Source organism: Argiope bruennichi, chromosome 10 (genome assembly GCF_947563725.1).
Source record: "Argiope bruennichi chromosome 10, qqArgBrue1.1, whole genome shotgun sequence".
Lineage (NCBI taxonomy): Eukaryota > Metazoa > Arthropoda > Arachnida > Araneae > Araneidae > Argiope > Argiope bruennichi.
The window spans coordinates 14,389,020-14,414,245 of record NC_079160.1 but is presented as its reverse complement, the minus strand read 5'-3'; the positions used below and the strand labels follow the sequence as shown (position 1 = coordinate 14,414,245).

The 25,226-nt window shown below is 28.4% G+C and overlaps 1 protein-coding gene across 1 annotated transcript in view; it reads left to right on the top strand.

The window, feature by feature from the left end:
• The window catches only part of LOC129988035 (monocarboxylate transporter 12-B-like), a 28,726-nt gene extending 3,500 nt beyond the window's left edge, over positions 1 to 25,226 (top strand). The window contains exons 2-6 of the mRNA XM_056096121.1: positions 9,678 to 9,907; positions 12,514 to 12,657; positions 16,467 to 17,288; positions 19,599 to 19,735; positions 24,217 to 25,226. Coding sequence (XP_055952096.1) covers positions 9,718 to 9,907; positions 12,514 to 12,657; positions 16,467 to 17,288; positions 19,599 to 19,735; positions 24,217 to 24,252 — 1,329 coding nt within the window. The 5' untranslated portion in view covers positions 9,678 to 9,717 and the 3' untranslated portion in view covers positions 24,253 to 25,226. The remainder of the gene's footprint in view (positions 1 to 9,677; positions 9,908 to 12,513; positions 12,658 to 16,466; positions 17,289 to 19,598; positions 19,736 to 24,216) is intronic.

Here is a 25,226-nt window from a genome sequence, read left to right as displayed (position 1 = left end):
TGTATTGTTAAATGTAAACATCTTTTCTTTTTATCTTTCTGTCACTCCTATCTTGACGCATGTATGCAGAGTTTTCGAATCCGTGAATGAACAGTATGCACTTCTGGGCAGTGTAAATTCAAATGAATGAAACAATTTTGCTTGGAAGTGCCAACTAGAGAACGAGAAGGAGATATGTCTTGTCGGTTAAATGAATTAAAAGTTCGATTTAAATTTATTATCTATTATAAATAGTCATAGCATGTATTATTGGTTAGATGCAATGGAAAAATATTTAAAGAAAGAGCCTCACAAAAACTCCGCTTGAAAAGATATATTGTGCATTTTTACAGCATTTGAATTCCTCGAATCATATCAACAATTTGTTAAATAAAAACTCTTTATCTTTCTTACGGCCTTATCATAATAATAAAATAAAAATTGCTGACATTTTTCTGATTAGCCATGTAAAGGAAATCCCTCCAGAAATCATAATATTTCTTTTATTATCGAAGACCTTTCTTACTGAATTTACTTTTCATCAAAAATAACTGCGTTTTTTTTTCTGTTTCGTCATTTTTTATAGTTGTATGATTCGTAATTAAAGATAAGCTAAGTTTGTAGATAAAGTGAAATATTCTGTTTCTATATTTCTAAATTTATTAAACTTATTTGTTCACAGTAAAATGTACTATTTTGTTTTAGTTGCCATATTAAACTACTCTCATAGTTACGAGACTGAGCAATTTGTCCCGTTCGCTGGTCTTTGAAACTTTCTCAGAAATTGCAAACTATAAGCAATAGTTACAAATCTTCAGGTGTTTTCATGTGCCCATATTATATGATTTCAAATAAAAGATCGGTGATATTTGTTCAAATGCACGTTTAAAAAGGAAATCATTATAAACTTGAAACCCAAAAAGCATCAGAATTGCAAAGTGAAGCAGATATAAATATGAAAGTGAATGAATTTTAATTAATTTAATTCAAAATTATTGATCTTTCAAGAGGAGATATCAATAAGTAGCTTTCATATTTGTAAATGTAATGATAAAAAAATGCAGTGAATGGCAACATGAAACGGAAACGGAAGTATAGTGAAATCTGGTTTAACAAGCATAATTATTTTCCAAATCTTAATACCGAAACTTTCGTTAAAAGAAACCATTTTTTTTTTCGTAGAATTACATGTAAAATAGGGAAAGGTCTTCCATTCCAAAAAAATACAACAAATTCATAATAATATATTTTATTATTTACAAAGCCTACTTTTTATACAAAAAAGTTGTCTAAAATTATTTGTCTTTAGGACACTTCAAAATTTGGCGAAAATTGGACATGACATTATGACTGAACACGCGTCACCAAGCACTTATTAGGGTAATTCTTCTCAACGTACGATGCAATAATTTTCCATGCTTTCAGCATCTCATTTAATTTACTGGAAAATTATTGCTCTGCTGAGGCTATCATTTTCTTCTTTACTGGCTTTGCTGAATCGCAGAATGCAGCTCCACAAGCTCCTTTGGTGGTTCTATACATGTTCTTTCACCAGTTCATCGATGTTCTTACTAACCATCTCTAGTCCCATAATCTTGGTTAGACACACAATCTCGACGATTAAGAGCTCAGGTGTCGTCCTCGTCATCTGACCTCGGTTCAAAACTACGAGGTCCGTCCCAAAATAGCCCTAGTGTTGCTTCAAAAGGGACGTTAATATAACCAAACCAAACCTCGACGATTAAAGCTCGCAGATTCTTTCTTAAACTCTCTGTGAAGTATTCAACAATGCTATCCGGACAAAGCTTCTTACATCTAGAAATAAAGATTGTCTAAACACAAATGTTCAACCCAGACAAATACCCTAAATACAAGCCATTCCTGTATGTGATATTACGATGTTTCCATGTCACTCGTTCTGTGAAACATTGCTTTTGTTTTTTATTTTATTTATTACGATTTGCTTTCTTATTATGCGAATTACTCATTAAACGGGAAGTGTGTGTATTACCAATTTATTCGTGAAAAAAGAGGAAGACTGCAGGATTCGATTGGGTAGTTTTGGAACACTTACACATGAAAAACTAGCGTTCTCAGAATTTCACCTATTTAAACTCATACATGTTTTTTGATGGTTTGAAACATAGAGCTGAGATACTGCTCTATGGTTTATGGTTGGCTCTGCTCTATATCATCTCTTTGGTTTGAAATTTAACGACGGTTTCGTTTGAGCCAAAGGCTTTCTATAACACCTGGATTTTCATATTGGTCCAACGCAGAAACAATGATTCAATTATGTAAAAAAGTCATAAAATAATAATACTTCCGTTTCCGTTTTATACTGTCATTCATTGCCTTTTTTATTATTTCGCTCAAAATTATGTATTAAAATGCAAAAAGGAAAATGACTCATCTTTAAATTTGATTAATGAAATTTTTCCCTTATTCTTGTTTATGTATATGTAGCCCGTAGAAGAAGGCGTTGAACATGAAATATTTTTATTGTTATGGTGAGTAAAGTTAAAAGTTACAGGATTCAAATTCTATTAAAGCCAGCTATTCAAAAAATTGCAGAATCATTTTTAAATTGATTATATTTTATTTCAAAGGGCATAGTTTTTTTAAAACACTTTTAAGAATGTTATTATAACATTTCACAACAAGTTGTATTTTTGAGCTTCTGACAAAAAATAAAATAAATTTTAAAGAAATAAAGTTTCTATTTTTCTATATAAAATAATTTTAATTATTATTTGAAGTTTCAGCCCTATTCCCAAGCTAAAAAATATACTAGCATTTTTTTTTTCAAATCAAAATTATTAAGAAAAACTTACCTATGATAAACATAATCAGTTGATAAATTTTAAAACCAAATGCGACATTTCATGCAAATCTTGTGAATTTTCAAGTTCAGGGATATCCTAAGGTTCAGCATGTTATTTGACCGAAAGTATAATATTTCGTTTTCATGGAAAAGTGTCTATTTGAGAGTTAATAGTAAGGGTTAAGTACACAGTATATTACTTTACTACTATTACGCATCACTCTTTAGTTATTACCACAGTCGAAATAGCTTCACTATAGCATAATGCGTAATTTATAATTATTATCTTTAATTGTGGTATCTTTATATTAAATAGAAACAACATTAATATAAAGATACTATATATTATATTATATATATATTATATTATATTATATATATATTATATTATATTATATATATATTATATTATATAATATATATAATCTTTAATTGCGGTATCTTTATATTAAATAGAAACAACATTAATAAATATAAAAATTAAAGATTTTGACAAAATATTTATTTATTTTATTTAAAATTAGGCAATGTACAATTTTTTAAAAGAGAATTCGGAACTTTTTTTATATATAATTTCTACCAAATTATAAAATTCTGTTGTGGATGGAAGATAACTGGGATTTTTAAAATATTTTTCTTGTTCAAAAATTGAAAGTTAATTTTTTTTTTTTCTTAAAAGATAAGGCCTTTATTTAACAAAGGATACTTTTTATTTAATTTTCAATATTTGCTCACCAAATTATTTGATGTATCCTTTTAATGATTTAAATAAAATCAGAAACCAGACTTTGAGTATCTGAATTAATTTTGAGGGTGGAAAATAAAAAATGTGTAATTTTTGAGGCATTAAATGTTTTTACTTTTTCTAATTAAAATTTATACAAGTTGATGAGCAATTTTATTATGTTGACTTTTGTCAGTTGACAGAAAAATTGCTATGGAATTAAAAAAAAAAAAAAGAAGTTCTTTTACTTATCTCATTTTGTTAGAAATATGATTTTTAGAAAACCAAATTAAGGTAAAACATATTTAAAACTTTCAGCGCAAAAATCTGTATAAATAAATATTTGTGATTTTTTGAATCTTTTACACTCAATGGATTTAAATAAAATTCCACAAATCTTTTCCCTAGAATTTAGAAGGATTAAATGTCTTATTTAAAGATTTCTAAGTCCTTCTAAAGAAAACGAAATGAGGTAAAATTATTTAACGTTTTTCTACAATAACCTTCGAACAAATCATTACATAAAAACTATTTTTACGCTATTTTAAAATTAAGAAAATTAGCTTCTCAGTAACATTAGATCCATTTCCATAAATTTTTAATAAAAATTTGATTTTTAATCAAATTTTCAAATTGAATTTAAACAAGATTTCGATCGATTTTATTTTTTCTGGATTTTTTTTTTCTTTTTTCTGTTTCAATGTTTAATCACATCTAACATTCGCGCGTAGTTACCATTGTTAAACTTATGTTACTTTAATAAGACATTTTCATTTTTGCTTTTATTATGTAGAATAAAAGCAAAAGTTTTAATAAATGCGTCTCCAGTAATTTACTATTAAAGCTGTTGCATTTCCTTATCCTTTTGAACAAACTTTGTATCATGTTTTAGTCTTTTCAAAATTTAATACCCTATTAGAACATAAGTCTCTTATCAACTTGAATTCGTTGAATAAAATTTTATTTCTCTTCTCAAATTCTTAGTTTTTATTGCATTATCATGGGCGCAGTTTCAAAGTCATAATTTTAAAGTGTGACAATGGAATCTTTTTTTAGCTTTTTATCTTCTAGTACAAATTTGTGGTCTCTTTTTAACACCGTACTGATTAGAATTTAATGATTAGAATTTCTTTTACTGTCTTAACCCTCCAGCTGTTTATCCCGCAATTTCCGCGGGTTGGCAATCGGTCCATTTTCTATTGCATTTAGAGAGTTTACTTTTACGATTACAGATTTGTATTATATCGTATTATTTTCATGTATCATTTCACTTTGTTTGAAAAATATTTGAATTTATTTGCGAACATCGCATTTAAAGAGTGATTTTAAAAAATTACGCAGTCAGAGGGTAAAGCATATCTATCACATCGATAGAATTCAAAGTTCAAGTACTGAACTTGATTGTTTTAATAATTATTAAAGAAAGCTTGGATATCAATGCTTCTAATATAATATGAACATGAATACGAATGCGAATCACAAATTTGAAAATATTTTCATATAAACAAAATTAACATTTAAAAAATTGACGCGTTGACATTTTGCTTCATAAATATTATATACAGAGTGGTTCATATTTAATAGGGTAAAAATAAAGGGTAACCTATGAACGTTGTAATTCATTTATTTTGATAAATTAAATTTACAATGAAGCTATAATTATTCAAGTTTCTATATGTGCCCCTCCAGTAACATGATAAATATCTATATGATACTTGATATTTTGCCAAACTCGTGATAGAATAGCACCTGTTAATGATGCAACACATCAGATCCCCCCCCCCCCAATTGTTGTTTGGAGCATATTATTTGGTACTCGTAAGATGTGTTAATTTTTTGGCACTTCTTAAAAAAAACCATTTAAGAAATTTTTTACAGCGGTTTTGAAGAACACTTCTGTTTTTGCGGGTCGTCCTGGGCTGGCATTCTTGCACAACCACCCCATGTCTTGAAACTACTTCACTCACCGTTTGGTGTTGTGATGATGCTGCGATTCTTTAACAAACACCGTACGAAAATCTCTCTGAGTGGCGATTGACGAAGATAATTTGGCTTGTTCCAAATCATAGAATGTATTACCTTGCATGGATAAGAACGGCAGCGTAAGTTTTCTCCTAATGGTTTCGAGCGGTGATTTTCTTACTGGAAAAATTTCCCGTTGCTCCCAGATTAAACTTGTATAATTATAGTTTCAGAATAAATTTGTTTCGGCTATATCAAGCAATCACAGAATTCGTACTATACTATTCTTTTTGTCATATTCAGTATGAAACATCCTGTATTTGCTCGTTAACTGATTTTGAGCAAAGCGTTCAGCGTCACAGTTAACTTTTGATTTTAACTTACGTTGGGAATTTTGTCTCTCTCTTTACCTACTTATAATAAAGATGAATGTTTGCAGAAGTAGTAGTTTTTAGTATATAATAATAAGAAGATGATATTTGTAGAATGTTTGTAATAGTAAAGATGAATGTTTGTAGTAAGTTTGCGCTCTACGGAACAGATTGTTTGCCCAAGAGCTGCAAAATTTTGCATTTATGTACTTTAGAGGGTCAGAATGTGCATTATATATATGCCTGATTTCCAATAATAGATTACATTAGTATCTATGGACTAAAAATCGGTTTCATTGTTTCATCAAATATTTTTATCGAGTGATTGTCTTCCACTGCTAAAAACTAAGAAAGAAGGGTGTTATTTAATATTTGTCTATTTTGTTTACAAGACGAATAAAAAAAAGTGAATATGCGATATTTCGAAATTCAGAAGATAGATGAATCCCACATTTATGTTCTTAATAGTGCCATTATGGCATGTGGTTGACCTCTGTTAGAAAAGTGCATGTACACAGTGAACAAAACACATGCAAGACAAAATAACATGGCTTTTGTATTTGACAATATGGCGAAGCCAAGGACATGTAGCTTCACTTAAACTATTTAGCTAAAATTAAATATAACCCATGTCTCCGGCGAACAAGATAGTCTCCAAAGGACACTGGAAAAAAATATGAGCGTAGAAGTACCGTGAATATCAGAAAATAGATTCTGTCATTTTTTTAATAAAACTATGTTGTAGTAAGATTTTGTCCATCAGGAAGATTCTTTTACACTTTTCTTTCTTTCTTTTTATTTCTTTTATATAGACGTGTATATGAATATTAAAATAAAACGGCTTTTAATTTGTGCAAAATAAATAATATGGTTCTTAATAGGCGTAAAATAAATAACACGGGTCTTAATCTTAATTTGAAGTTTAAAAATATTTTTTGATAGAATCAAACATCAAAATGATGCGCAAGAGATGGAATGGAAATTAAACCCACTCAATATTCCTGACAAATAAATTGATCATCAAAGATAGCTAGTATTATAATGAATCCCGCTCATAACAAGCCAGATATTATTTACAGCAATAACCAACCTATATAAGTCAGAAGGTAACAATTTTATAAAAATACATCCTTACCATAGTTACTTTTAGCTGTATTTAATTTTAAAATAATTAGAAAGATGTTAATGTTTTTGTTTATTAAAGTTTTCATTAATTTCTTTATTCTCAAAATATTCGTTAATTTTATTGAGAAAACGCCTATTAATGCACCGAAATAATTTTAAATTGTTAAATAAAATAAATAATTATTCTTAAAAAAGGTAGATTGTCTAGAAAACTGAATTGTATAAAGAGAAATTTTAAAACATTTATACAGATTTTTTTTTGCCATAAAATACTTTTAAATGAAATAAATTATATAAAAAAAAGTAATTTAAACGGTTGACTTATTAAAACCGAAATAATATACTTAACATCCACAGTATCGTTCGTTCGCTGATGAATCTGATTTTTGAATTTGATTGTCTTCTTTCGAACATTTGATTTATGCGCTTACCACCTCCTGCCATTCACAATGTTTGTTAAGTCATGCCAATTTCAAGATTAATCAAAATTAAAGGAAGAAATAAACTGTGTTGTAGCTGTAGAAAAAAGGGACTTATTTTCTGAAATATGGTTCGAATTTGGAACCAAAAATTAATATAAAAAATCTAATGGAATAATCAAAATCACAAATTAACAATGAGTAAGCAACAAGTTTTCAAAAAGGGTTTTGCTTCATTTCATGGTAAAAGAATTAGATGGTTTACCAGTTATAGATTAAAGGAACCAGATGTAGAAGGCGTGGTAGAAAACATGTCAGTCAAAATGGCTTCATATCCATTATAAAATAAGTTAGCAACGTTGGGCGGAGTTTAAAAACGTCCTTCCCACCATTTTTATCTACGTCATTATCGGATTTGCAAATGCTAACTTCTGTTTAGGTTAAGATTCAATAAAGCCTCGTATGAATAAAAATTAGTTATGGAATCATGGGATTGTAATCTTTACCTTTTATTTTTATTACTTTATATTGAATTGTAAAAAAGTCAATGAGCTGAGGTCTGCAATTTTTATTCTTTTATATTTATGCTGATTCCTTATTTCTTCATGTGGGCGAATTGGAATTATTGCTAATATCATTTTTTATCATTTTTTTTTTTTTTGTATTTTGCATTAAGTTTTTTTTTTTCTTAATAAACTTCTATTTGTTTTGATTCTTTTTTAATAATTAGTTTTGATTTGAATATTCGTAAGGTTTTTAATTCATAAAATTTCAAATATTTTAATAGAATTTATTATCAAATATTTTTAATAGAATTTACTTTTAATATCACTATATATTTACATCTAAGGTGCAGTTCAAGTTAGAATTTTTTTTTTTATTCTTTATATACTCTGCCAATGTACATGAGACTTTCTATAATAATTTTCACAAATTAATTTGTGATAATCAAATATGGTATAGTATTAAGAGGATAACAAACTGTTCAGAAACGGACATCTTCTTGTCTTCTTGTCCCCATCGATTTGATATTTTCAGTGAATTTTATTACAACTTCAATGATAGATTTAAACGCTTAATTGAAACATCGATATTTCCATCGATTTATGATTAATAGTACAAAAATATATTATGAAAGGGCCAGATTTTCAGGTAGTTACATGAGCGACTATAAGTTGTCATTTTATGACACACGCTAAATTATAGGACAATGCAGATAATCTCATGATACAACACCTTCCAATAAGACTTAAAATTAATGTGCAATTTGTCGCCATTTTCCAACAAAATCATGCAAAACTTCCAAAATTCGCCAAACGTTCATTTTCTTCAATTTCTACAAGAATAGAAATGGCAATAAATGATTTTTAGAACAGTAAGAAAAAAATAGTCAGCATTTCGTGAGAAATCATCAGAAAAGAAAAAGCACAGCTTTGGAAAATAGATTTTAATCTTAAATCGGACCTACCATCCACTATAAAATAAAAATTCTAAGCTTCTCTTTCATTAAAACTGTTTTTGAACTGAAACTTGAATTGAAATGGATTAAAAGTCGGTATAAGTTTAATTCTCCTTTTCTTTTGTTTTCTTTCTTTTCTTTCATCTTAGATTCAGATATTTTCAGAGATTCTAGATCAGGCATTCTAGGCATTCAGAAATTTTCTAGAGATTTCTGTGATTCGAAAAATGTGAAACATATCTGTATATTTTATTGTAAAATCTATAAAGAAATGATAAAAGAAAACTTATTATTGAAAGTTTTATTCTTTAATTACAATTTTGAGATTTTTAAAGATCACAGTTGTTTTATTCCTTTAATCTTGATATTAGTTTAGGATAGTAGGAAAAATTTAATTGCGCAATACATCCTTTTATTTTGTTGTTTTATTAGCACGTCCAAGTTACTCTTTTAAAATACACCTACATATTTTTTTTCTCGTGTGTACAATTGTACCATTTCTCTTGTTCAGCTAATCTTTGGAATCTTAGCAGTCCTCCACTGATCTATTGTATATAGGTGTGGTAGAATATATACATTCGTTTCGAACCTGAAATAAGAAAAATAAGTTTTGCCATAGGTGGCTCAGTTAAAAAATTCTTTTAGTCGAATCAATTTAAAAGGTGGGGATATATTTTTCCATTATTTTTTATGTGTGAAATCATTGATTTAAGATGAAGTTAAAAATTTTTCTAATGATAATCTAAAAGCTATTATCCAAATAAACAACTGATGTAACGGTTCAATACGAATAATCTTTACTATTTTTGTTTAGAATCATTTTATAATTTTTGGGAGTCGAAACTGAAACACATATGGGGATCTCTCAAGATACTATTAATGGCGGAGTGGCCATTACGGCCTGTTGCTCCCTCTTTGGTCTCTTCATGGGAACAGTCAGGCTGTCCAGTCTGCTGTTTGTGGCTTGCATCAGCCGCTACAATGTCGATAGGCAACAAGCTTCTTTCCCCTTCGTCCTTGCCTTTGCAGTCAGGAACATTATAGGTAAGAAGTCTTAACAAACTTCAATCTTCTTCTTTTTTCTTTTTTCATAAATTCTAAATATTATATTTTACATTATTCTCTGTCTTAGACAAACTGCTTTTATTATAATTCAATGTGAGTAATGTTACGAATCAAAAATGTTGTTTCCCATCCTAGTTAGTTCCATCGTAAGAAAAAGAGTTTTATGGACAGCTCTATTGGATGTTGAATGGACGTCGGATCAATGACCCCCGGGCTTTGCGACAAACTTGGTGACCATTTAGCAACTTGGCGAATTTGGCGATAAAATGGAAGATTCTGGAATCTTCAGGAAGTTTACCAATAGGACCAACTGGAGGCGAATTATGTTGATCCTTCCAGAAATTTCCATACTTTGCTTATGAAGCTATAAAAGGCCGGCATACCAAGCCAGAGTCAATCGTATAGTTATTCAATGTGGTATCAGCGGCGAATAAGTTGGAACCAGTCCAGAAAAATGCAAGCGTTGAGTGGAGCAAGCTATTAGTGAATTTAGCTTTGGAATCAAGAATTGAAGCAGCATCGAATCGTATGCAAAGTAGCCAGTTGTATAGTACAGAGTTGAAAGTCAAGCCAATAGCTAAAGCCAGAAGTCAGTAATTAATTGCAGACGTTTGTAGGGACCAATGTGAATAGTTATGAGAAGTCTCTTCTTGATGTGTTATGTTAGCTGCTTTGTGTGTTGTTGTGGTTGCTTACTACTGATTAACAAATAGTATGCTGCTGTTTGTTGCTAATACTGTTTTTATATATGTTGATGCTGTATTTTTGTCGTCTATGTCCGTGTTTTCTTATTGCATAAGTATTATTATTTGTCATTGAACCTAAAGACTGTGTCATTATACATCCACTACACTGAATCCTTTGACTTTGTAGAATTTTGTGGAAAATTTTCTGTTACAATATAATAGAATGAAATCCTGGTAGAGAGAACCAACTTCAAAATGTGTCTTTCCAGATATAATTATTTACGCAGGCTGTTTGCGAAAATTTCAATTTCTGCTATTGCACAAATGAGTAATTTTAGTACTGCAATTAGCAACTATTTATTTTTGTTCTATTGAATGGAATTATTTTAATTTGAGGTTCAAGTTTCAATGGTGAATGAATTTGAAATCCTTAAAATAAAACCTTATCTTCAATTATACAAACACATTCAGTCTCCTTTCCGATCTATTGTAATTCCTGACCACTTGCATTTGTATTTATAACGCGTTAAGGAATTAAGGTTCTCATTTAGAGATGAACTATTAAGATTATAATGTCATGGAACTTTTAGGAAGGAAAAGGTAATTTGAGAAAAATTTCAAATCCTATTTTTTGTGTGTTTTAAGTTAATTATTGTGTAGCACAAGGGATTTAATTCGCTTTTAAAGCTTTCATGGCACAACTTTAGTAAAATATATGCAGATTGAATTGCATTACGAAACTTTAGATCGAAAGGGAAACATTTCTTTAAAAATTATACATTTATTCTTCATTTCTAGAAAATGCAGACATCTTTTCACGTAATTAAATCAAAATTCTTCGAATTTGCATTTTAAACTTCACTTTTTAAATCCATGAGTCTAATGGCTCTTTTTTATTTTATTAAACTTTTAAGGAGGATTATACTTTATGAAGCTATAATATTTTAAATATCTTATTATAAAATAAAGATAGCTTAATATCTGTGCGTTATAATATTAAAATAGTTTGTATTATTTACAAATATTTAAACTTTTCCCTCCAACGAAAATTTTAATCAATAAATTTTTTAAACTATAATTGTAAAAATTTCCACTAGGTTCTGTACTTTTCTCTATAAATTTCTACATAATATTTTTTTAAACAATGCAATTTCACGTGCATATTGAATTACAATGCAAGAATTGTGAAAATTTGAATTTCATTACTTTAAACCAAAAAACGTCTGTTGATTGACAGATATTTCTCCAGTCGATCACTGAAGTAATCAAAAATCATCAAAACAATGATATTCAAATCTTCATAACTCAGACAGTTTTAGTTGTAAATATGTGGAACTTTTTTTGTTAAAAAAAGCTCAAGTATATTCTATTAAATGTTTAATTGAAGCTAGGATTGTCTAAAAATTTAGACAATGTTTTTATTCCGCAAAACATTTATTGATTCAAACAATACAAAACATAATTCTTAACGCCATTCAGGATTGTTTTTATCAGATAATATGGGCCTATTTGTGAATTTAGTTCCTGGACTGTAATAGGAGTTTATATCATATTTAAAATCGAGTTTTAAAATATCAGAGAAGAAATCATTAGTTTTTGATTAGATTAAAAAAAGTGTACTGCAGTTTAAATATGAATCTTTTTAAATTATAATTCGCTAAATTTAATATAAAATTTACATTAAAATCAAGCGGCTGGACAGATTCTAAAAGTGGTTGAGTGGGTCTTGAAATAACGGCAGAGAAGTAGTATGTTATTTTAAAATCTAAGAGATGAATTTCAAATTCTAAGCGATATAAAAGGATTACATGGAATTAAAAAATGTTTGTAATATTTTGGATATTTGTACATTTTTGAGACAAAATAATTTAAAAAATTCGTTTTACTTTTTTATTTTAGGTCCTGTAGCTGGATTTTTGGGGAAACAGTTTGGAATAAGAACAGTTACTATTGTTGGAGTTTTACTATCGGCTGCTTCTATTGGAGGGTGTTTTTTTGCTGAAGACATGCTTACAGTTACATTTTTATGGGGAGTTGGACATGGTAATAAATACTTATTCTATTTATTGCATGTAATTAAAAAATTCTAACTATGTCAGTGTGCAGTCCATCAAAAAAAAATCCAAAATCTGCTCGTTATTCAGGAATTAATTTTCGCACAATACGATCGTAAATGCCAGCTCCGTTTAGCTATCCTCTCTGTAAGTGTATAAAAATTTTTTCCATGCAATGTGTTTTTCTTACATTTTTATTTGCATTAATTCCATTTTTTCAAATTGGAGAAAAGTTTTATTTATTTATTTTTCAATTTTAATTGTTAAAAACGTTTGCAGAATAGTTAAAAAGATATATTACTTTTCCAGGGAAATTCAACTTAAAACAATTACATATATTTATTTTTCGGAAGAATAGGCAAGCCCTTATATTAGATGAATAATTATTCATCGGATTACTTTTCCGAGAGTAATGGGTTAAAATAACTTGAACCTTTTCATATAACATCTTATATATAAAATTTTCATAAAACATTTTAAAATTTTAAATAAATATTTGATACAAGGATTGAAAGCGATTGAAATTGGAATTCCTAATTTTAATGAGTTTTCATTGTTTTAATATATTTCAAAATAAAATTAATCTTTAACATGGATTCATATTTCACGTTAAAATACTTAATAAATAGGTCAAAAGTCATGCATTTTTTAATATATGAAAATTCATTTTATAATTTTTGTTAATTTTTAAATGGAAAAGACAAATATTTTAATAGAAATAATTAAAAAATCCAGTCTAAGGAGAAGCATACAAAACATTAATGCTCGAAATCTTATGGGTTTCCATCAAACAGTTTTTAAGATATATAACAATAACTAAACGCTTTTAGAATATCATATTATTTTGGTTTTCTTGGGGACATTTCAACTTTATAAAAAGATTCTCAGGCTGAAAATTTCTCTTAAAAAAGGACTACAAACCGATCGTATCTTTAGATTTAGATATTTTTTTTCTTTTAAAATAAATATAAAGGTAAAGGGGGAAATGGATACATGCTACATCTTTTGCATTTCAAGAGAAATTGCATTTAAATCGCTAAAAGGACAAATAAAAGTCAATTTCTGTTGTTGAAATGCTTTGCGAAATCCTGTATTTAAAAAAAAAAATCACCTTAGAAAAATGCTGTAAAATTATGGATTTACATATCATTAGCCGTGTATAAAATACATGACTGATTAAACTATCATTGAATAAAATAAAATGTCATAATTAATAAAATGACAAATTAAAATGTCATAATTAATAGAATGACAATAGAATAAAATAAAATGGCAAGTGGGGATAATTTAATACCATTAAACTGATAAAATACGTTTTAAAAATAAAATAAAAATACAAAAATATTTCAATAAATTAAATGTTATTTACTGCTCTTTCTAGTGAAAAGAGATTAAATAAAAAGATTTAAAGGAATAAAATTTCTTAAAGATAACTTAAAGTATTTTTTGATGAAACGTTTAATAGGCGAATCCAAAGCATTGCGAGCGATATTAAAATTCCACTTATAAAGAAATCTTTTAAAAAACAAGCATGCATTTGTCTTTTATTGTTTTTAGCTGATCCAAGTTTAATAATTACTAGTTTTAATAAATGTTAATCGTTAAAATTATACAGAATATTTTTGATTATTTCAAACAACAGGTCGCGAGCATATTATTTAATTTTTATTTGTAAACAAATGTGCAATTAGAAGTTTGCATTTCGAATTTTTATTTAGTCACGTTTCATTGCTCCGAATTGTAAATTAAAAAAATATACACATAACATCTTTTAAAGCAAAATTACTGCAATCACGACTGATTTAAACTTAAAAAAAGTGAGAAATATTAGCAGAGTGAACTATTATTTATGGTTACATATATTTTTAATTGCCGTTTACTTCGAACGTTTTTGCCTAAAGCTGCATGTCTAAAGAATTCACAAGGGGTTGCGATTACGAGAACAGAAGACGATACAAATGAATACAGATGCTTCTAATGCGAATGCAATTTACATATTTTTAAAGCGAGCATACTTCTAAATGAAATACACATTTTCATTTATTTTAATTTTTATAGACTGTAAAACTGAATCAATCAATAAGACGCGTTCGGATATTTTTGCACTGCTGTTTCTAGTTTTCTCTTACGATTTTAATTAATACATCATAAATTCTAGTAATGTGTTAACACGTTAAGTGCTATGTCAATCATCTTTCCGTTCGAGGCGCGCCAGTCACTAGTGACTGACGTTAAGTTTTCTGTACAGACCGAGACAGTCACGGGTGATTGACAATATAAAATACGATATAAAACAAAAATATATATATATTCTATTAATAAATGAATAAATGAGCTTAAATGTTCATTAAAATATTTTGATACGTTTCATTGCAATACGGTAAACATCCTGCGGGAAAGATGAATTTAAATATCAAGAACATCAGTAGAGAATGCAGGTCAAGCGGAAAAGAAGGCAATATCGAGTGGCGTTTAATGTGTTACCGATGCTTTAAAAAATTATAAAATGCATTGGGATTAAGTAAAAAAAATGAACATATTTTTAAATATGTAAGCTTACATTTACGAACCATATGAAATCGCGATATCCGCAAATACAATTTCATTTTATATTTCGCCAATTTTACGTCAATTTATTCAGTCCATATCGTGGCATAGATGATCTCAGATCTGCTTTCTTTAACAGTATAATTGTGGTTGACAAAAATTTTTATTTTTAAATTTCGCCTAAATACATAATAAATACTAGTATATGTTAATGTTTTCAAAAAATTGCAAAATGCTTTGAAATTAGGTAAAAAAATGAATCAATTTTGAAATATTTACTTTTAACTTTAAAAACTATATGAAATACTGAAATCCAAAAATACAATTTCATTTATTTTTTGCCTATTTTGTTTCAAATCGTTCAGTTCATCTCCTGGCATATATAAACTCAAATCTATTTTCTTCCTCAATACAATCGTGGCTGATAAAAATTGTATTCATTTGAGAAGAAATTTAATATTTTGACGGTTGACATTTTCATCTACTATCTAGTTGTATTTTAAAAATACAATTATAAAAATATAAAAATCAAATTAAATAGTTATTATTTTATTGTAGTTTTAATTACTAGAATTAAAGAATATTTCTTGTTTTCATTTATTGCTAGAAATATTCTGAGATGTGTCATTTTATAAGGTTATACTTTAAAAAAATATGCTAAAACTCCATAAATTTTGAGAATATTATTTATATAGAATTTGTTATTAACTAACCGAAATTTCGATATATTAGTCTTTATAATGTCATTAACTCAAGTGCACGAATTATTGTTTAGTCTTTACATTTTAAAATGTGTGCATAAGCAACGTGTGTTAAAAAATAATACTATATATTCAAAATATGACAAGATGAATTCGATTGTAAAATAGTTTGTCGTAAATGACTAAATAATTAAACATGCAACAGATTGGAAATAACTAAATATTGTTATACAACTTAAGGAAAGATTTCTTTCAAATCACGTCAATGCCAACTTAGAATTGAGTAACAAATTTTATAGCCGTTTACAGAAAGAACAATTGTTTAAATATATTTATTTAAAGTCATTTCATCTTTTCGTATCTTCGATATATATATATACATTTTGTCCAACACAAGTTGTCAATGCATGTATTTAAAAATATCATAAGTAGGAGGCAACAGATTGATTAATACATCGAGTTTTCAGTTCTTTCGTTATACATTGATATTATTGATTATATGTGGCTATTCATTATTTAATTGGAGATTTTTATTTATACATGCTTTTAGGTACCGGTTATGGATTTGGAACTCTTTTATTGCCACATTACTTAAGCATGCACTTTTCAAAACATTTGGATAAGGCAAATGGGATAACGCTCGCAGGTGAATGTGTTACCTATTTTCTACTTTCTGTCCTGACTGAATACCTTCTCGACACGTTTGGACTTTCTGGAACATTCCTGGTTCTATCTGGAATAATGTTGAACGGTTTACTGGCTGCCTTGCTTTTAAAAGACTCCACTAAAACAGCTGGTCAAGAACATTCCGGATCTTGCGTAGAGAAGAACAATTCACAAGTAAAATCCAATAATCTAGAAGATTATTCTGGCAATAAAGCTGATAAGCAGCAAAAACCATCAATGAATATTTTCTCAGTATTCTTGGACCCTGTGTACATTCTCATAGTTATCACCCAAAGTATTATGCTGTACCTGTTCTCAACGACAACGACAATTCTTATCGATGTCTCCAGGGACCACGGTGTTTCCCTTGATAATGAAGTCTATCTTTTTCTATGTCTTTCCGTCGGCGATTTCATGGGGCGGACTTTCCTGGGGTCTGTCACCGACGCAGGCTATCTGACGAAGATGAATTTCTCTGCTGTATGTTTTGTGGGTATCGGGATCCTGTATGTTGCGTGCACATTGTTGAAAAATTTCGTTATGATGATGATATTTTCTTACTTCTTCGGTCTTTTTGTCGGAGGTCTGCTTATGATCAGCCCAGGAGTTGTAACCTTCTACGTGGATAAACAGTACCTCAGTGTAGCGATAGCTTCAAGACTGGTTTTATATCCTCCTATTAGCTTCACACAATCTCCTCTAATAGGTAAGAATTTTTGCAATTATTTTGAAGCCAGTAATGTCTAGTTCGGTATTATAATAGGGGAGCATGAATTTTCAGTTCTTCAGTGTATTTGATATTAGCCGTCTTTGGACTATCAGTTGATTGAGTTTTGGCTAAAATTTTCAAATGCAGTACACACCCGAGTATCCGGCCTAATGTAGCAGAGGGGCAGGCTGGATAACAAAAAAGCCGGATAGGCTGGTGTTCTATGAACTCTTTTCTTTGCTCACCAATACCAATACACAAAGTTTTTATACCAAAACTCACTGTCATAATGCGTATTTTGACTTCATATTGAATAGTAAGCCCTCCTTTTATCTTAAGCCAGGTAGAATGTGAACGAGGCCACGGTTCGGTAAATGATAAAAGCAGTTACTGGTAACGTGTCGAGTTAAATTAGAACGTATTAGTAGTTCATATATGTTTATATACTGCACTGCTCGTTTCAAGAATTTATTAAAGAAAAAGTAAGTTAAAAGATATAAACTGTGCACTTTTAACATAAATTCTGTAATGCCTAACTTAAACGCAGAAAACATAAAACAAAACATTAACTTAAATCGTAGCCCTAATTTTAAAGAAAATTGACTGAAACTGATTTTATTTTTCACTGATAAATGATTACACATATACGACAAAGTAATCCTAAGATAAGTGTCGAAAATTACAGTTTTTAATTACACACTGACAAACAAAGAACAACGAGCAGAATGCTACTCTTTTTTTTGTCATAACTTGCATTTTGCACACGACACATAGGAGAATCGCAACAGACTCCCGCTTCTAATGCTTTGACAATGTTGCTAATGCAACGCATTGCCTCCCTCCTTTAATTGCAATTAAAGAAAACTAGGGCGAATAGTACGGAGGCCGGATACTTGCGAACAGGATACTCGGGAATGTACTGTTAAAATTTTTACTAACTGTGCTTTTAATGGTTTTTTTCAACAAAATATTTTGAGCTATAAATTTTGTAAATGTATGTACTATTTGTCCTATTTTTCTTGAAATTTAGAGGGAATAAAAGGTGCAGAAATAATTTTAAATTCATAATTCAAAAATCAACATTTCCATCGAATTTCATATTCAAGTCATAAGACTTGAAAACCCTTTTTGGGAGATCTGGTCATAGTTATTTGAAGCCCTCTGAGAATGCGATTAATGAAGTTCGGTTTAAGTTGAACATTACTAAAATCACTTTTCTAGCCAAAGTTCGCCAAGTTTTCTTTCCCTTCTTCATTGATTTTTATTCCTGCGTTACAAGTTGTTTATTCAGTTGTAGCTAATGTATTGCAGATGTGCTGAAAATTGCATTACATTCCGTAATTCGGCGAAACTTAAATTTTGTCTTCTTAAAATTAATTTCGAAATTTAAATTTTTAATATAAAGTAATAATTTGATAGTTAACTTGTTGCAAATAAGTTTTATAAAGAAATTAGAAAGAAACAATTATTAACTTCTATTAATAATAAAAATGAAGGCGCTCTACAGGACAGATTGTCTGAACTACAGCTACCAAATTATATTCCTTGGAGGGTGGGAGTTTGTTTTGGAAGATGTTTTCTAAATTTTACACCATTAAGATAAGAAAGATTTTCAAAAATATCTGGGTTATGCTTTTCTAATAGTGTAGAAATAAAGTAGCATGTATGAAAACATTTATTTAAATTCATTATCTTTCATTTTCTTTATATAATACTCAAATTAATTATTAAGACATTGCAGGTAGTAATGTTTGCCAAGTATATAACAGCCCCAACCAACGAAAAGTCATCCAATTAAGGCCCACTACTCTATATATAGGTTCCTAACATTAAGATTTTATGTCCACACATTCCATTGTTTCGTTTTTGCTTTATCTAAGAAATCAACATATATTCCCAAATACCTAAAGTTTATAGCTCATATATATATCATCAAAATATCACTATTTTAAAAATTTCATTCTTATTAAATTTCGCTTTAATGCAAAGAATTTGAGCAAAATCTTTATTTTTAATAGCTTGCTACATGAAATTAATATATATTTTTGATAAATGTCTGTTTATGATTTGTGCATAGTTTTTCTTTTATAAAAAGTAAACCTTACCCCAGTTTTTTTTATTATTATTTTCTTTATTTATTCATTGAAATGTATTGATGTAAAGCATGTACATTAACTGAAATGATAGAATGTTATGTTCATGTTGATTGCTTATGTACCGAGATGACAGATCTTTTATCGAAATTAATTCTTTCACATTGTTTATAATGTGCTAACAATTGGCTTAAATCAACTTTTAATTTTGTAGGATACTGCCGGGATATCTTGGAATCGTACAATATTTTGTTCTTCATACTAATGGGTCTTTGCTGTGTCTGTTGCATTATGTCATTACTGATTCCTCCAATCGTCAAATACAGGGATGGTAAAAAGGAATCTTTGCAGGTAAAGAAAAATGATTTCTTGATTGTTTTTTTCAAGCACAAATCTCATTTTATGACCAATTGATACACATGAATTGTTGTCGAGTTTCATTTGAACTGATCCTCTTATCCATAATTTTATATTCATGATTCGTAGCAAATTGAGATTAACCTTAAATCAGTATAATTTTAATAGGCTTATCCCATTTAAATTACATTGATATGAAACAGAATCTTTCTTCTTTTGCTTTTCAAAATGAAAAACATACGATTTATAAAATAATGAAAAAGATTTGAATTTTAACTGCTGTAAAAATGAGAATTAATTAGATAAAAAATATGAATTATTAGCGTAAGATAAATAAAAAAGCATTACCAAAAATAAAAAGGCATTGCATTTTGGATCTGCGAACCTTATTCGTTTCTTATCATTTAAAATTGCTTTCGTATATCGCTTGACAAGGTGCAATTCTTACAATATTATTTAATAAAACACTAACCGTTTTATACAATAATTAAAAAAATTATGTACATTTATTGTAAATGTCTTGATTGAACTAATAGGAAAGGTTAATGTGTGTATGTTTGTACTGATGCTCTGCAGGCCAAACCATTTCACCTACACCAAACATATTTGGCACATATATATTTTGGAAGGTGAAAATGTGCACCTTGGAGTGATTGTTTTAAATTTTAATTAAAAATTAACATGATTTTTAGCATCTCACTACGATATTCTTTAAAAAATCAGAGCACAAAAATCATTTTTCATATCAGCTTAAAAAAATTCAAAAATTTTCTTTTTCATGATACTAATTTTATAAATGTGCAAATTTTTCCTTAATTTTGACATTTTTAAAAATATTTTTCTGCTTAATATACAACAATAGAATATGTTGCTGCTCTGAAATTTAAATCATTTTCATTGTTTCATCAACTATATAATCACGTAATTTTCTTGGTGAATGCTAAAGAAGAAAGAATCTGTTTACTATCTGCTTAATTTACAAGATGAATAAAAAAAAACTGAAATACCGCATAATTTAAACAATAGATGAACTGAGAGGATACAGAATTATAATATCATGGAACTGGATACTATTAGAAAGTTTTACGCATATGCAATGAACAGAACATATGTAAGAGAATTAAAATAAAACGGCTTTAATTAGATAATTAATCCGGCAACTATGGACACAAAGTTGTATCCTAACGATTTAACTAAAATATAACTAATATCCTTTCAAAAAATCTGGTGGCCAAAGGTGACTAGTAAAGGAATAATTTTCGGGTACACGATGTCGTCGAGCTATCTATACTTTACAGTTGTATTCCAAAGAATTCCTCACAAAAAAATTTACTTCCAGCAAAGCAAAACTGCAAAATGTGCTAGTATTATGAAAGCAGCCATAAAATATTTCATAATGCTGTCATGCAATCTTCTTTAAAAGTGAGTGAGTGAGTATTATCCTGGCGCAAGATCCATTTTCCGGATGAACTCTGCCGCAACTAGATGAAAACTTTAACGCTAAGTCTTAAAACTATAAAAATGTTTAAAACAATTATAATCAAACATAAAAAGGTTATTATAAATTAAGAGCAACGATAAGAAGGAATCGACATTTCAAATTTCTTTGATAAAACCTACCTCCTTTAAATAAATTAAAATGTGATTATGTACAATTAAAAACTAAAGACAAAGAAAAACTGAGTCAATATTTAAGATACAATGAGTTCAGTGCCTGGCATTCAATCAAAATATGTTGGATAGTTAAACTATTCACCACAACGGCTGCAGGTTGGTGGTGGCTTCTTAAAAAGTATATATTTATGAGTTATTTGAGAATTCCCAATACTTAATCGTGTTAGAATAACACTGGCGATCTACATAGGAACACCAACGTTCAACAAAAGGTTTAAGAGTGTGTAATTTGTTTTCGGTCTCAAGGTTCCATTGGCTCTGCCTAATCTGAAAAAGTCATTAACGAAAGGAAGAGCGTACGTCAGCATGAGGAATGACCTGTTTGTAGGATTCGTTTGCTGATTTTATTTCATTCCCTGAATATCCACATGAGAAGAAACACAACAGAAAAGAATTTCAAAACCCTTTTGAGATAGATCCTTAAGCAAATTCCTAATATCGGAAATATATGCATGATCGCGTGACTTTCCAACGAGAGCTTGAAGGGCACTCGAAGAATCGGAATAAATTATCAGCTTTTTAAATTTATTCTTAGCAATATATTATATACCACGATATACAGCTGTGATCTCCAGGGTAGAAACTAATGTAAATTCGTGTAATTTTTGACTGACAAACTGACAAGGACACGTCGCAAGTAAAATCCCAAACAACGTAAGACCTTCTTTAAAAAAGGATAGCGCGCGCGCTCTAGTGTGTGATGGCGCTCTACAGGCCAGATCATTTGAGGCAAAGCTATCAAACCGGCACAAATATATGCTCTTCATGCTAAAAATATGCAATAAGGATCGATTTTTAAAGAATTTTAATTAAAATTCCAATTAAAATCCAAGCGATCTTTCGGTATTTCTTCCGTGATAACTTTCAAGCATATTATTGCAACTTTAATGACATTTAAATACCAGTTTAGTTCAGTCCGTTTTTTCCTCATGAAATCTGAAGACTTTTAGTGAAAGAATTTTAGTTAGATAGAGATCCAAATCGTAGTCATGAAAACATTACAATTATTTCTAAAATTTCTCTGTAAAAGATTTTTTCTTCCAATTAAAAATTTAATTGGAAGAAATTTTATAAAACATCCGGATATCCTTGATAATCAGCTGGCTTCCTGAATTAATAATCACTAAAATGTAAATAAAATCGTTTATGTAACTTCATCTTCATGATTTCCTAAGCAAAATATTTCACATTTTGTTAGGCATATACATACTGTTTTAGAAGTCTTCTATTCATTATAGTATGTATTTATCTAATTTTCTGTCATCACACAATATGAATTTTAATTTTAAAAGTAACTAATTAAGCTTTAATTAATACACTAAATCTTTTGTTAAAACTAAAGCTTTTCATTAAAAATATAAGAATAGAAAATTGAATTGTTCAACATTGAAATGTTGTGTCATAATTTACATCGCATCTTAGAGTATTAAACATTAGAAATTTATCTGTTTTAAAAGAAATAAGTATAGTACTGTAAGAAAATAATTTTCGTGCAATGCGATAGTATATTTTTATACATTCAAAATTCAGTATAGTACTATAAAAAAGCAATTGTCATGTAATACGATAATATATTTTGATACATTCAAAATTCATTATTGTACTAAGAAAGCAATTATCTTGTAATAAGATAATATATTTTGTACATCCGCAATTTAATATAGTACCATAAAAACAATTATCATGTAATGTGATTGCATTTTTATACATCCAAAATTAATCTAGTACTATAAGAAAGCAATTATCATGTAATACGATAATATTTTTCATATATCAAAAATTTAGAATTATACTATAAGAAAGCAATTTCCATGTAATACGAATATATTTTTTATACATCCAAAATTTAATATAGTACTATAAGAAAGCAATTACCACGTAATACGAATATTTTTTATACATCCAAAATTTAATATAGTACTATAAGAAAGCAATTACCACGTAATACGAATATTTTTTATACATCCAAAATTTAATATAGTACTATAAGAAAGCAATTACCACGTAATACGAATATATTTTTTTATACATCCAAAATTTAATATAGTACTATAAGAAAGCAATTACCACGTAATACAATAATATATTTTTATACAGCCAATCATATTATAGAAAAGAGCATGTGGTAGGTACGTGCTTAAATGTGATGTTAAACCTTTCCAATACAAAAAAAAAGAAATACAAGATGTTTATTAAAAGCATACTTTGAACAGAAGTTTATTCAACACGGAAAAATAAGCCGCATCTTCAAACCTTAATCATCAACAATGATTGGAAAATTCAAAATGAAACATTCATAGCAATGATGAAAAATTATTGAATTGTGAAATTTCAATACAATAATGTTTATATTGTTGCAAAATCAACGTGGAAATATTTTTAAAAACTAGAAATATATATATATATATATATATATATATAAGGCAACTAAACTGGAATCACTGAAAAAAATATTTTATATAATTATTGAGGAAAAACGTCAAAATTTCTATTGATTTTTAATTATTTAAAATTAGAATCAAAGTACATCTCGTAAATACATATTCTCCCCCTCTAAAGTATATCTGCCCCAAATTGGCAGGTCTATCTTGTTGAACACCGATACACACATCCGCATAAAGACTAATTCTTTTATTATTGGCAGAGCTTATAAAATAAATTATATCGAAATTGAAATAAGACAGAAATTGTAGTATTTTAAATATGATCCTTTTTAGATTGCAAGGTAATGTATCGAATGTTTTTATTGTATAAAATATCTTGTTTAAATTAAATAAGTACTTTTTTTCTTTTCTAAACAGAAAGAAGCTCCTATCCTACTAAGCGAAAAGGAATGAAGACAAAGTCTTTGATATTCTGTTCCTAAACAACTTTGTAAACTATGAAATGAATATGCACCAGTCAAGAACTGCATATAGTATAATTTCTTGTTTGATACCAACTATAACAATCGTAGTCATAAGACTCAGGAATTGCCGTTTTTAAGAACTTACTTTTAATATTAACTAAGAAGTTGAATTTTTTGCTTTTTGTTATTGTTTTCCTTTTAGTATTTAAATAATAACTAGTCAAAAAGCAAGAAAAGGAAAGAAGCGATGCATTTAAAGAAAAAAACGGAAACATTTGTTTTTCCCTAGTTATACATTGCGAAGTTTTAGTATTTCCTAACCTTATTCAAAGTCTGCAATCTAAAACATCGAAAATCTATTTTGAAATGTGGATTACTTGCTGAAAATTGTAAAAAAATCGAAGAAAAGTTGACAACCTGATGTTTATCTCTGGAATGTAGCATTTAGAAAAATAATTAAAAAAAAATTATGAAGACTTAAGAATATCAGTGATAAAAATCCAGAACCTTATTTTAGAACAAATATGTTTTGCCCAATGATAGATTCTAGTTGAACACAGCAAAAGAGAAAAAAAAATCACAACAACTCATTTAATTTTATGCAAAAAATTTCCCAGAAATTACGGCCTAATCTCAATTATCTTTAAGTAATACATCATTTAAAAATAAATTTTAAAAGAAAAAAAATTTAAAAATAAATAGTAGCGTCAAAGGATTAGTAGAATTACTGGGAATAAGTCATTGTTCATTTTCTTTGATGTATGCATATCACGTATTATGTATTTAATGTTTCTGGCGATTGTAGTCAATTGTTGAATTACTATTCTCAACACTGAAATCAATAAAAGATCATTTGCGAACAACAAAGGCTGATCTATGCAGTTTTACTCTTAATTGAAAATAATCGATATGAAAGTCAACAAATTGATCTTGACAATGACCTTGACCTGATTAATTATTCAA